Below are 12,257 nucleotides of genomic sequence, written 5' to 3' on the forward strand. Positions count from 1 at the left end.
TTCATGTTTGGTTTGATTTAGTACTTAAACTTTCAATTATTTTAAAATTATACCTAACATTTAGTTTCTATTTCAATTTAGTACCCATAGTTAAAAATTTAGTGAATTTTATTCAATTAATAAGATTTAATTCCCAAAACGGAGCATAGAAGGAGTCGAAACCGGGAAGATAAACAAATACCTTTATCAATAATACTTATGTATTTAGGACCAACAGGAAAAAATATAATTTTATTTAATATATTTAGGAATAATTACAATAATATTTTTTTATATATTATTTTTTTTCAATTAAATCATTATTTTTATTGAATAAAAAAATATTTTTATTATTATTTCAGGTCGAGTCAGATCGGATTCAGGTCGGATAGATGATATATATTTTTCGAATTGAGTCAGATTAGTCCAAACCCGACTCAACCCGACTATGTCAATCCCTACCTACAAGAATCTAAAGAGACTCCACGTGGATATCTAGACATCTAATATGGATTCCTTATTTCCCCTCCAAAATATTCCATTTCTTCTACTTTTCCAGAGGTAAACTGAATTTCAGTTGAATTTCATTTGCATCTCATTCCAATTTCTGCTCACATATAAAAACCGCATCCTCTATTTCCCTCACTCTGCACTCCTGTTTCAGCCTCTGTCGAAAATATTGTCATTTTCTACCCCTTTTTTGCTTAAACAAGGTATTGTCTTTTATCTGTTTTAAATTTTTATTAATTGCTTTGATCTGCGAGGCTATAACTTTGTTATATTTGCTTGTTTCTTATGTCATAACTATATATAGTTATCTAATCGCGTGTCTGCCATGTTTTGTTCTTCCTGATGCACTATTCAGTGTCAAATAGCCGGCCTGATTTGTGTTTTATGGTTTAGATCGGCCTAAAGGTTTGACTTAATTACCTATTTTATGGTATCTGCTAGGTGCTATTGTTACAATTTTATGCTCGCGGAATCTGAAATTTATTTTGATTTCCTCGTGCATCAAATTGATATCTATTTCTGATTCATCTAGATCTCGGTGAAATATGGATTGATATTTGCTTGAGAACTACAGATTCTGTATTATTTGGTGTATACTCGGTTGTAGGGTAGGGTGTTATATCGTTTATGTATTTAATTCTTTTGTAGTTTCGATTTATGTTTTCTTTAATGACTAATATGATCAGAAATTGAGTTATGGAATGGCTGATTCACATATTGTTTGATTTTTATGTTTTAGGAGTTTACCTGCTCTGTAGAGTAAAAGTCGTGAACTATTGGAAATAAGATAGAATATAAACCGCATTAAATTATTATTCGTATTTGATATGATACAGTTAACAACGCAACAAAGTACTTGGATTCTGGTTTTTGTAGTGTGTTGGTTTTAAGAATTATCAAACCAGAGTTGAAAAGGATTAATAATAGTTATCCTCTTTTGATAATGGAAAAAGGTTTCCAAGAAATATATATATATATATTATTTTTACCACAGTTCCTTTTCCTAATACAGGCTAGTAAGAGATGGCGGATGAGGATATTCAACCTCTTGTCTGTGACAATGGAACTGGAATGGTCAAGGTTAGTTAGTAAGTTATATTTCTGATGTTTATGAGTTTGTTTTATTTTCTTAGCATGAATCCTAAAGACATTGCATTCCATATTCTTTTACCTAGAAAAGTTTAATAATGACAAAATTGACAGTAATTCTATTTTCTGCCATGTACTAGTTTTGTTTTACATTTTTGATGCTATAGACATTTTGTTGTAGATTGGCTTGTGTTTTATTAATTATTTGTTCTAACTACACAAATGTTGATGCTTGTGTTATTCTTGTATTTGCAAATTGCAGGCTGGATTTGCTGGTGATGATGCCCCTAGGGCAGTCTTCCCTAGTATTGTTGGTCGCCCACGACACACAGGTGTCATGGTTGGGATGGGTCAAAAGGATGCTTATGTAGGTGACGAAGCCCAGTCAAAGAGAGGTATCCTTACTTTAAAATACCCTATCGAACATGGCATTGTCAGCAATTGGGATGACATGGAGAAGATTTGGCACCATACTTTCTACAATGAGCTTCGTGTTGCCCCTGAAGAGCATCCAGTACTCCTTACAGAAGCACCACTCAACCCTAAGGCTAACAGGGAGAAGATGACCCAGATTATGTTTGAAACATTCAATGTTCCTGCTATGTATGTTGCTATTCAGGCGGTTCTTTCACTTTACGCCAGTGGTCGTACCACAGGTATCTATTTATGGTTTGGAAACTGTTTTTGATTTTATACTAGAGTTGGTAACTGAAATAATTTTAGCTTTACAGTCACTAGGCATTGCTCTGTTTATTCTATTTTGTTATATAATATTGGAAACTGGAAACTAGGATGGAGATTTCATTTCATTTGCTTCCTCTCATTATTGCCAACTCTATTCTCTTAAATGTGTAGGTATTGTCTTGGATTCTGGTGATGGTGTGAGCCACACAGTGCCGATTTATGAAGGCTATGCTCTCCCCCATGCTATTCTCCGTTTAGACCTTGCTGGACGTGATCTTACAGATTCCTTGATGAAGATCTTAACTGAGAGAGGGTACTCTTTTACAACAACTGCAGAGCGGGAAATTGTTCGTGATATGAAAGAAAAACTTGCTTATGTTGCTCTTGATTATGAGCAAGAGTTGGAGACTGCCAAGAGCAGCTCTGCTATTGAAAAGAGTTATGAATTGCCTGATGGGCAAGTTATCACAATTGGAGCAGAGAGGTTCCGTTGCCCAGAAGTACTCTTCCAACCATCTCTGATTGGAATGGAAGCTGCTGGAATCCATGAAACTACTTACAATTCCATTATGAAGTGTGATGTTGACATCAGGAAGGATCTGTACGGAAACATTGTGCTTAGTGGTGGATCAACCATGTTCCCTGGAATTGCTGATAGGATGAGTAAGGAAATCACTGCCCTTGCCCCAAGCAGCATGAAGATCAAGGTGGTTGCACCTCCGGAGAGAAAATACAGTGTCTGGATCGGAGGATCCATTTTGGCATCTCTTAGCACCTTCCAGCAGGTAACTTTCTGTGCATGCTCACCCTTCTAATTTCCAGAGTATAGTTCATTTGGGGATATTTACTGGGGATGCATATAGCATGCTATCAACTTTCATTGCTTATCGTCTACTTTTTATGCTGCAGATGTGGATTTCCAAGGGTGAATATGATGAATCAGGCCCAGCTATTGTCCACAGGAAGTGCTTCTGATTTGAACGTAGCATCTGAATGCCAGACGTGTCTGTGTTAGTTAAGTTTGTTTCATTTTTAAGCTTTGGTTTTTTTGGGTCAATGGAGGAAAGATTCTGGTATATATAGTTTAATGCTTTCGAGTGCCTCCCAGAGTATTAAACATTATCCAGATTTACTTTTGTCTTGTATTGTTTTCGAATTTGATAGTTGTTTTAGGCCAAGATTTTTCTTCTATTGGGTGCATTTTGTCGGACCATCTTCTACTCCCTAGAAATTGTTTTCCTGTTGGATTGTTGGCAAATTTATACAAAGAATTTCCTTATTTTAAGATATAATTGAACAAAAAACCAAGTAAACTTATAATGCATATCAGACAGGCACTACCTCCCAACGATAATTCAGCACCATTGGAAAACAGAGAAATCAAAAACCCTATTAAAGCCCCCCACGCCTCACCAATGGCAACCGAGTCCCATCACAAAAGGACTTCATTTCATTATTTCCATTAGTTTCTTTTTAAAACCCTTATCTCTCTCTCTCTCTCTCTCTCTCTCTCTAAGAAAAGGGTAAAATCTCCCACTTTCTCTCTTTACATTTTTCTGGGTTTTTATAGAAAAACAGATATGGGTGCTTGTGCTAGTGGGCCAAAGGAAATGAGGGATGATCTATCTCCCCTTTGCCAAGCCTGAAAATATAGAAAACAATGCTATGCAAGTTGAGGAATCCAAAAAAGTTTCTCTTGCCTTTTTGCTCGAACAGGTATTATGAATCAACCAATAAATTTAATCAAATCTTATCCAATGCCTACTATGCGAAAGTTGATTTTTATGTTCAAATATATGTCAAGAATACTAATTAATTTTTGATTTCTTTGTGATGCATAAGAAGTATGACAATATAGAGAGAGAGGCAAGGGAAAAGGCTAAAATGGAAGAACCCAGAACCTGAGGGAGCCACACCAGCTCAGTTGTCCAAATGAAGTAAAAAAAAACTACCGAGGCAAAAGGAAACTTTATCAGTACCAACATGAGATGGACAATGTTCATGCTCTGTGAATTTGACAACATGAAAGAAAAATCTCTGTTGCTAACTTAGTACTATTGGTAAATGAAGTCAATGTGTGGTTTTTCATTTGCAGAAAATTTCAGCCTTTCAGCTGATAATTTGAAGATTTAATTCGTAATGCCTCCACCCAAAAATGACTCAAATTCGTAATGCCTCCACCCAAAAATTCCTTAAATCACCAAAGTTAAAATAATATGATCTAAAATGATTTAGACATAAAACGATAGGAATCGAAACGTTATAATAATGTTAAAACTCGTCGAACATGGTTTAAATTATTTCAACCAACTCGACTAAAAGACAAGTCTAGATGTCCCTTTCATTTTAGATCCATATGAGAAGATAAAAAAATCCTTAAAAATATGCAGATTGTCCATGCGCAATGATATATATTGTGACCATCTCTAAAATGGGTTGCACTTGTACAAATATAATTTGAGCAATATGTCTTCTAATTGAACTTTCCCCTGCAACTCAACACTATCACAGGAGATTTTGATTTGTTTGTTTCCACTGTACATTTTATACACAATTATACCAATATTAAACTATCATAGTACCTTTCAAAGGACTTCTTTTTGTGAGTAATTAATAGTAATTAACCAGTTAATCTCTTGAATTAGAGCACTAATAAACCGTGCGATACAAACACAAATGTGTGTAAGTGTGTGTTTCACATCATTAATTTCCCCATATGTTTGCAGAGCATTGGGTGATGGAATATTCCACTTTGATGATCATGGTTCATGAACTCTCTTTGCTTGATAGTTTGGTTTATTTGTTTAGTTAATTTGGGCACAAAGTGCAAAAACCATTAATTTATAACTGAAAAAATGAGAGAGAGAATGAAACAAAGGTGGGGTAGTGGAGAACGCAATGTTTAAATGAGTAGTCTCCATTACTTGTCGAAAACATTAGCCACCCAATATCATGTTGCTATGTGGCTGTTCTGGTAAAAAAGAGCTCTACTTTCTCAAATATTAAAAGGTTTCGCCGATGCAGATATTTTTCCAACTTCTGGACTTCATAACTTTTATCACATGTTTCTATATTTATAATGCCCATTCAACCAATGCTTATTGACACAAGTTGGGAATTATTTTATTGTTTTTAAATTATCGTTTCAACTATTCTATTCACTTTGAATATTTTCAAGTCAAATCAAGTCGGACCTTTAAACGAGAGACGCTTAATATTTTTATTTATCTATTTAAGGACTCAAATCTAAAATTCTGAGAAATACAAAACTTCTTGTCACTTAATTATTGATAATTTTTTTAACCTTGAAACAATACTAATTTTATTAAAACAAAAGAAGGTATACTATTAATAATGAAATCAATCAAAAGAGAAAATTGTAGGGACTAAATTCATCAAAAAAACTAAACATGAAATAAATTAGAAAAAAAAATCAAATATGTTAATAACATTCGAAACTTTCTTTTAAATAAGGAGTAATAAAAAAAGGAGTGGCGAACGAAATTAAAGTAAACTTACAAGCTGCTTTACAAAATATATCTGAGCACATAGACAAGCAATCATAAAATAAAATTTAACCACCGAACCATCATGTGTAAAATCAAAAAGAAAAAAAGGAAATAAGAAAAAGAAGAAAAAAAAGATTTGCGGTCATTATTTATTTTATTATATTTTAATTATGATATTACTTTCACATTTTTATTTACGAGGTTAGTCGTTCCTTTCCCATATTGATAAAATAGAGGGGAAAAGGGCATTAAAATCAAATTTATTATTTAAACTTTATTATACCTAAATTATGGCTATGCCCCCTCTACTATACCCAAATTTAAACTTCAATCTTTATACTTCAATTCAATATGTTTTAGTGCTATTTTTATAATATTATTAATTAACCTAAATAATTATTTAAAAAGATTCGAGTTTGGACAACCTGAACGTAGATCCGCCACTGTCTACGTACATGGTGCTCGAATATGAAATCTAAAAAACTAATAATTATACTTTATCTACTGAATTCAATGTCACAATCTAATACCTTGTTAATGTGTCAAATGATCTGATTAGCCCGTAAGAATCAAACATCAGTAGTGATATTATACATTAATTAAGTAATGCACGTCACGTGTCAAACATGCGGCAGAGAATGTATTTTAAAATATAGTGTTTTATGCACGCATCCAGAACGAGGTTTTTCCTTTATTGCAAAGTTATATTTTCACCGCCTTTTCCTTCGTTTTCTCGTGTACCAAACACTCCTACAAGTTTCGTTTTCACCGCCTTAAAATTATTTATTAATTATTATTTGACATATTTTTCTATATAAACAATTTTATTTTATTTTTACTTTATATTTAAATAAATAATTAAAATATATAATAATAAATTAAAATCAATTATAAAAAACAACCATTAATATATTAAATACTTATTATTTATTTGTCTATTTCACCCACTAACGTGCGTAAACCATGCATTTATCCACGTGTTTCAAATTAACATGTCATTTTAGTAATTTATTTCCTGTTAAATAGTATTTTTTTTATTTCTCAAATGTTAGTAAATTAAGAAAAACTTAAAAGTTTACTTTTTTAAAATATTATTAATTCAATAAAATAGTCAATACTATTATAAAATCTACATTAACATAATGGGGATGAGTTTTTTTTTATAAAAAAAAATATATTACTATTTTAAATGAAATAGTAAATAATATAAATTGTTCAAATTAATTAATAATATTTGTTGATGAAAAAAAAACTGTGATAATGTTTAACCGTACATCCATTCTAGTTTAAACGAAAAACCGTAAACAATAATTTTCAGAAGTAATCGAGAGTAAGTGAACTTGTAAAAATTATGAATATTAAGTTCAATCAAGAGAGAAGAAAAAAAATAATTTGTTCAACCTTGCATAATAATTTATATACAAGTTTTTAATATTAATGTCAAATCTAAAACGATGATAACGATCTTAAACTTACATGATAAATAAATATGATTATTAGAGAATAGCTTTAGCTTCGATAAATCACGTGGGTTTATCAGTGATCATGTCTAAAAACTATAACGGACAAGAGAATATAAAACGATCGAAAGTTTTCAAGAACCTCAAAAACTTCTTAAAATTTTTAGAACCTTCAATAAACAGATGAGTAACAACAGAAAAATGATTTTCGAATAAGATATAAATCTTTTGTCAATTATTTTTTTTATAATTTTTTTTTTATTTTTATTTAATGTAAATTTTAAAAAAATATATATATTTTAAAAACTTTTAATTAAATTATTTATAAAAGAATATAATTATTTAAAATGATTATGATTACAATTCAAAATTAATAAATGAAAAGTTTTATAGAAGAGAGAAAAATAATAAATGTAAATAAGAACAAAAGAACCAATGCATGGATTGGAATTTTGTTGAATAAAGAGAAAAAGGATTGGTAATGTGTCCAAACTCCAAAGCTCGACAGATTAAGAAAGCTGGAGCTCGGCGAAAAAGAGGAGAGATTGAAAAAGCAAAGCGAAGCCTTACGTTTGCAGTGGGGGAGAACTCATTAGCACATGCAATGGCTGCCACTGCATAAAGTGAATCCCCATTACCTTATAAATTCCAACATCTCCCCTTCCATTTCCTCATACTTCCTACACAAAACAAAACAAAAAGAGGGTGCTTGCTTTCAGCTGTCCCACTTTCAGTCTCCCTGAACAGAAAAGAATGGGACAGATTATGTTGATATTGCATGGGTTAAAGCCGGCGATGTTGATGGTGATGGCTCAAGTGGTGTTTGCAGGGGTTAACATGCTTTACAAATTAGCAGCGAACGATGGGATGAGCTTGAGGATCATCGTGGCTTACAGATTCATATTCGCCACTGCTGTTATGGTTCCTCTTGCTCTCATTGTTGAAAGGTTTTCTCTCTTCTCTTTTCTTATGTCAATTCAAATACCATTGTTTTTCACTCCATGTATTTATAAAACCAGTAAGGAACTTAACATGAATCAGATTCTGCTCTCTTTATTCTTAGTTCATAAACATTAATTGTTCCAAAGTTTTCAGACGCTATAATCTTCAAGATTCAAGTAGGAGAGTTTTTGTCACTGTTTGAAACAAAAATATTGTTTTATTATTATATATATATATATATATATGATGACGACTATTAACCTTGGTTTCTGCAATGTTTGTTTAGGAAGAGGCCAAAGCTAACTTTGACTATTCTTCTTCAAGCATTTCTTTGTGCATTACTTGGGTGAGTGGAGTTCTTCTACCAAGCTTTATTTAGCTAAAGATTCAACGGTGCATTTTGATTAGGTGAAATGACAGGATTATAGGTGTTAGGTTATTAGTCGATGAGAAAGGAACAGACGAATAATAATATTACGATTGTAGTATAATCATCTATATCTAAACTAATGGAATATTGTTATCCATCATTCAAGCTATTTCTTTATACCTTGCAGGGGTTCATTATCTCAAAACATGTATATAGAAAGCCTGACCTTAACATCTGCAACATTTGTTTGTGCCATGACTAATCTCACTCCAGCCATAACTTTCATTGTGGCCATCACTATTGGGTATGTATGCACGTATGCATATATGTATGTATGCTTCTTTTGATTCGTAATATCTAATAGTGTAGAGCTTTAATGGGTCCAATACCCCATTTTATGACAGATTGGAAAAGCTAGCTTTTAAAACAATACCAGGGAAGGCGAAGGTGTTGGGAACTGTAATTGGAATAGGTGGAGCAATGGTACTCACATTTTACAAAGGACTGCAAATCAACATATCAACCCATATTGACCTTCTTCCTCATGGACACCATGGCTTTAACTCCTCAAATGCACGCCCTACCCACCAACTATTGGGCGCTCTCTTGTCCTTTGCCTGCTGCATCTGCTATGCTCTCTGGTTGAACATTCAGGTAATTCAAAAGCTTCATCTTTTCTTCATATACGAAGCTACCAAGCTTATGATCCTTTTTCATTTGTTTCGCAGACTATGATGAGCCAAAAATACCCGTGTTATTACTCCAGCACGGCTCTGATATGCGTGATCGGATCGGTACAATCGGTTGTGTTTGCATTGTGCATGGAAAAGGACATGAGCCAGTGGAAATTAGGGTGGAACATCAGGCTTCTCACGGTTGCTTACTCGGTATGCTAATTACTGTAATTGATAAACACAAATCTTCAAGCTTTATGGCTGGACATAAAGAGTTTCTGATCTTCTTTTCCGTTGTTGCAGGGAGTTTTAGGGTTCGGGTTAACGTTAGGTTTGATCTCTTGGTGTGTGCGTATGAGAGGTCCACTTTATACATCTGTTTTCAACCCTTTGGTGCTCATCTTAGTGGCCCTTGCAAGCTCATTGTTTCTTGAAGAAAAGCTCTATCTTGGAAGGTAAAATACCCGAGATCGATATGAGACGATGACAAAATTAGTTGAATATTGTGGTAAAAAAATCATGAATAAATCACATCATAAAGTATTTAAGATGATTATTATAGTAATACGTAAAATTATACAAATTTTAAGAAAATATATTGACCACATGATGATTTCATATTTCTTTATACTGTCTGGATTGCATTGCTGTCATCTAGCGAGAAATACTAACAAGATCATGAAATTATTATATAGTCATCTTAAAATCGTTATATAATTTTAACGAATTTATGTAATAAATATCATAGATCATAAAATAATTTATAATCACCGTATCCAAATAATTCTTTCTTCACCGTAATTTTGCCAAGATGATATTAATTTTTTTTGGTGTAATTACAGCATCATTGGAGCAGTGCTAATAGTGATGGGACTGTATGTCGTGTTATGGGGAAAAGGCAAGGAAATGAAGAAGATGGGACAGTTAGTGCCATCATCGATTCCTTCTTCAGAAAATAAAGCTGTAGAAATTGTTGTTACTTCTTCTTTAGACGACATTTCCATTATTAGCGACGACAATAGTGTTTTTGTCACTAAAGATTCGCCAATGAAATAGGGAAAAAATAAGAGAAAATTATCGGTTTATATATATATAAGAAGAAAAAGAGAAGATAAAATGCAGATAGAGAAAGAGGGAATTGCTTTGAGTAAAGTTTTCTTATTTTCATTTTTCTCTATTATTTTTATTTAATATGTTATTAAAAATAATAAACTGGAGACTTCTAATTAAGTTGACAACTAAAATAACTAGAATTCACTTTTATTTTAAAATTTAATTTCTTTTCAAATTTAAAATATATATTAGTTCTATTCATATATAAATATATATTTGGGATGGGATGATGTTACACAATATAAAACTCTTTTAGTGTTACACAATTTTAGGACCGTTTGATGAATGAAAATATATGGTTGAGATTAACAGTAATAAACGAGAAGATATTCACTGGGAAAAAAATAAGGAGTCAATCTCAATCGTCTATTTTCACTTATCTAACTGTCTTAAATCTGTGTAAAATTAAAGAGTTTTACATTGTGTAAGTGGATCATAGCCCATTAATTTTAACCCTATAATTATTACGATATTCAAAGAAAAATGTTTGAACATATGAATATACATTATTCTAACTAAAATATTTAATAATTTTAAGAAGTTTAATGAGAATTCTTAAAGTTCGAGAAGAAAATTTAATTGAACTTTTAAGAAATTTGTAATTATTTATAAATTTAATTTTGATTTATTTTAATTATTAACTTATTCAAATATATATTAACCATAATTATGATTTTATCTTATATTAAAATGATAATTATTAAGAAACAATAAAACAATCTCAATAGTAAAAGAAAATATTATTATTTTTCTTAGAAATCTCCTATCCTAACAGTTGTATACGTAAGATTTGTGTAAGATTAATTTTTTTAAAAAAAACATATGAAGAGCAATTATAATAACTTTGGTTTGTTGCTTTACTTCTTCAACCCTTTCCTGGTACGTTATTTGGGCGTATAGCGGCTTTATTTAGTTAAAGGTTGAACGGTGCATTTGGATTAGGGGAAATGGACTACTCAATACAAATAGAATACAGAGATCATAAATATTATAAATTATTGGCCCAACCGAAAAGGAAAAAGACAATTAATGATATTATATTGTTTGATTGAATAAAATGACAGGTGGAAATTTGATAAAATTGTCAATATTATCCTTTAATAAAGGGCTAAACATGATTTTTAGTATTTAATTTTAATATTTATGTTTAATATGGTATTTCATTTTTAATACATATTATTCTATTCGCCATTTTCAAAAAGATTATTCTATTCGCTATTTTCTCTAATTTAACACTAAAATGAGCGAAAAATGCCTCTGTTATTATTTGAAAATGGCGTTGATAGTAATCATTGAATCAGATAGCAGTGTTATTGTTTGGCGTCGGCGGCCTTTAAGGCTGTTGTCGACTCTTGCATCTAAATGTGAGGGTGTAATCAAACTAATTGATAGAGAAGGTAATAGCCCTGCTGACGCTTTGGCAAAGAAAGGGGTTAATGGGCGTTGCGATCTCCTAACGTTTTGCTGAGCGTAGAGGGAGCCGGACATTTGTTTCATAATGTAAATTTGGAGGGGTTCATTTGATTGCTAGTTGACAGTTTCGGCTTCATGATCCGACGACGTAAGTGTGTTTTGTGATTTCTCTTAAGTCTGAAGTGCTGGGCTGCAACCGTTGCTTTGATGTTGATGGTAAGTTTTGGTTTGCTGGCTTCTTGCTAGTTTTCTGGTTTGCCTTGCGATTGTTAGAATGTTGTTGTTCTTTTCTGGGTTATGATTTTGATGCTTGGACAATGGGTTTCGGGTATGCCTGGTTTGATATGTTGATATTAATTCATTCTTGTTTTTGTATTGATATTAATAAATGTATTCTTTTAATCCATTTAAATTTAGAATTTTTTTAATGAGGTCCTTATCAATATTCGATTTTTCTCCGAAATAACAAGTTACTACCTTTCAAGAAAAACCTTGCCAACATTTATTTTTGCAT

At 31.9% G+C, this 12,257-nt stretch overlaps 2 protein-coding genes across 2 annotated transcripts; both read left to right on the forward strand.

Moving 5' to 3' along the window:
• Positions 1-614: 614 nt before the first annotated feature.
• LOC120203204 (actin-100) lies at positions 615-3,361 on the forward strand. The gene is made up of 5 exons (XM_039203543.1): positions 615-692; positions 1,502-1,569; positions 1,841-2,234; positions 2,434-3,047; positions 3,172-3,361. Exons 2-5 carry the CDS (start codon positions 1,513-1,515, stop codon positions 3,235-3,237), a joined length of 1,131 nt encoding a protein of 376 aa, XP_039059474.1. The 5' UTR covers positions 615-692; positions 1,502-1,512; the 3' UTR covers positions 3,238-3,361.
• Positions 3,362-7,984: 4,623 nt separating this feature from the next.
• Positions 7,985-10,273, forward strand: LOC120203199 (WAT1-related protein At1g68170-like). The gene is made up of 7 exons (XM_039203539.1): positions 7,985-8,178; positions 8,460-8,519; positions 8,731-8,847; positions 8,948-9,197; positions 9,272-9,430; positions 9,521-9,672; positions 10,060-10,273. The coding sequence occupies exons 1-7, from the start codon at positions 7,985-7,987 to the stop codon at positions 10,271-10,273; spliced, it is 1,146 nt and encodes a 381-aa protein (XP_039059470.1).
• Positions 10,274-12,257: the final 1,984 nt, after the last annotated feature.

This window comes from Hibiscus syriacus, unplaced genomic scaffold, assembly GCF_006381635.1.
Source record: "Hibiscus syriacus cultivar Baekdansim isolate YM2019G1 unplaced genomic scaffold, ASM638163v2 tig00009308_pilon, whole genome shotgun sequence".
NCBI lineage: Eukaryota > Viridiplantae > Streptophyta > Magnoliopsida > Malvales > Malvaceae > Hibiscus > Hibiscus syriacus.

Bases quoted from the DNA above. Each gene is read 5' to 3' on its own strand.
- LOC120203204 (XM_039203543.1), top strand. From the start codon at position 1,513: ATGGCGGATGAGGATATTCAACCTCTTGTCTGTGACAATGGAACTGGA. The intron at 1,570-1,840 runs GTTAGTTAGTAA...TGCAAATTGCAG, and splicing joins ATGGAACTGGAATGGTCAAG to GCTGGATTTGCTGGTGATGA. The intron at 3,048-3,171 runs GTAACTTTCTGT...TTTATGCTGCAG, and splicing joins CTCTTAGCACCTTCCAGCAG to ATGTGGATTTCCAAGGGTGA.
- LOC120203199 (XM_039203539.1), top strand. From the start codon at position 7,985: ATGGGACAGATTATGTTGATATTGCATGGGTTAAAGCCGGCGATGTTG. The intron at 9,198-9,271 runs GTAATTCAAAAG...TTTGTTTCGCAG, and splicing joins CTCTCTGGTTGAACATTCAG to ACTATGATGAGCCAAAAATA. The intron at 9,673-10,059 runs GTAAAATACCCG...GTGTAATTACAG, and splicing joins GAAAAGCTCTATCTTGGAAG to CATCATTGGAGCAGTGCTAA.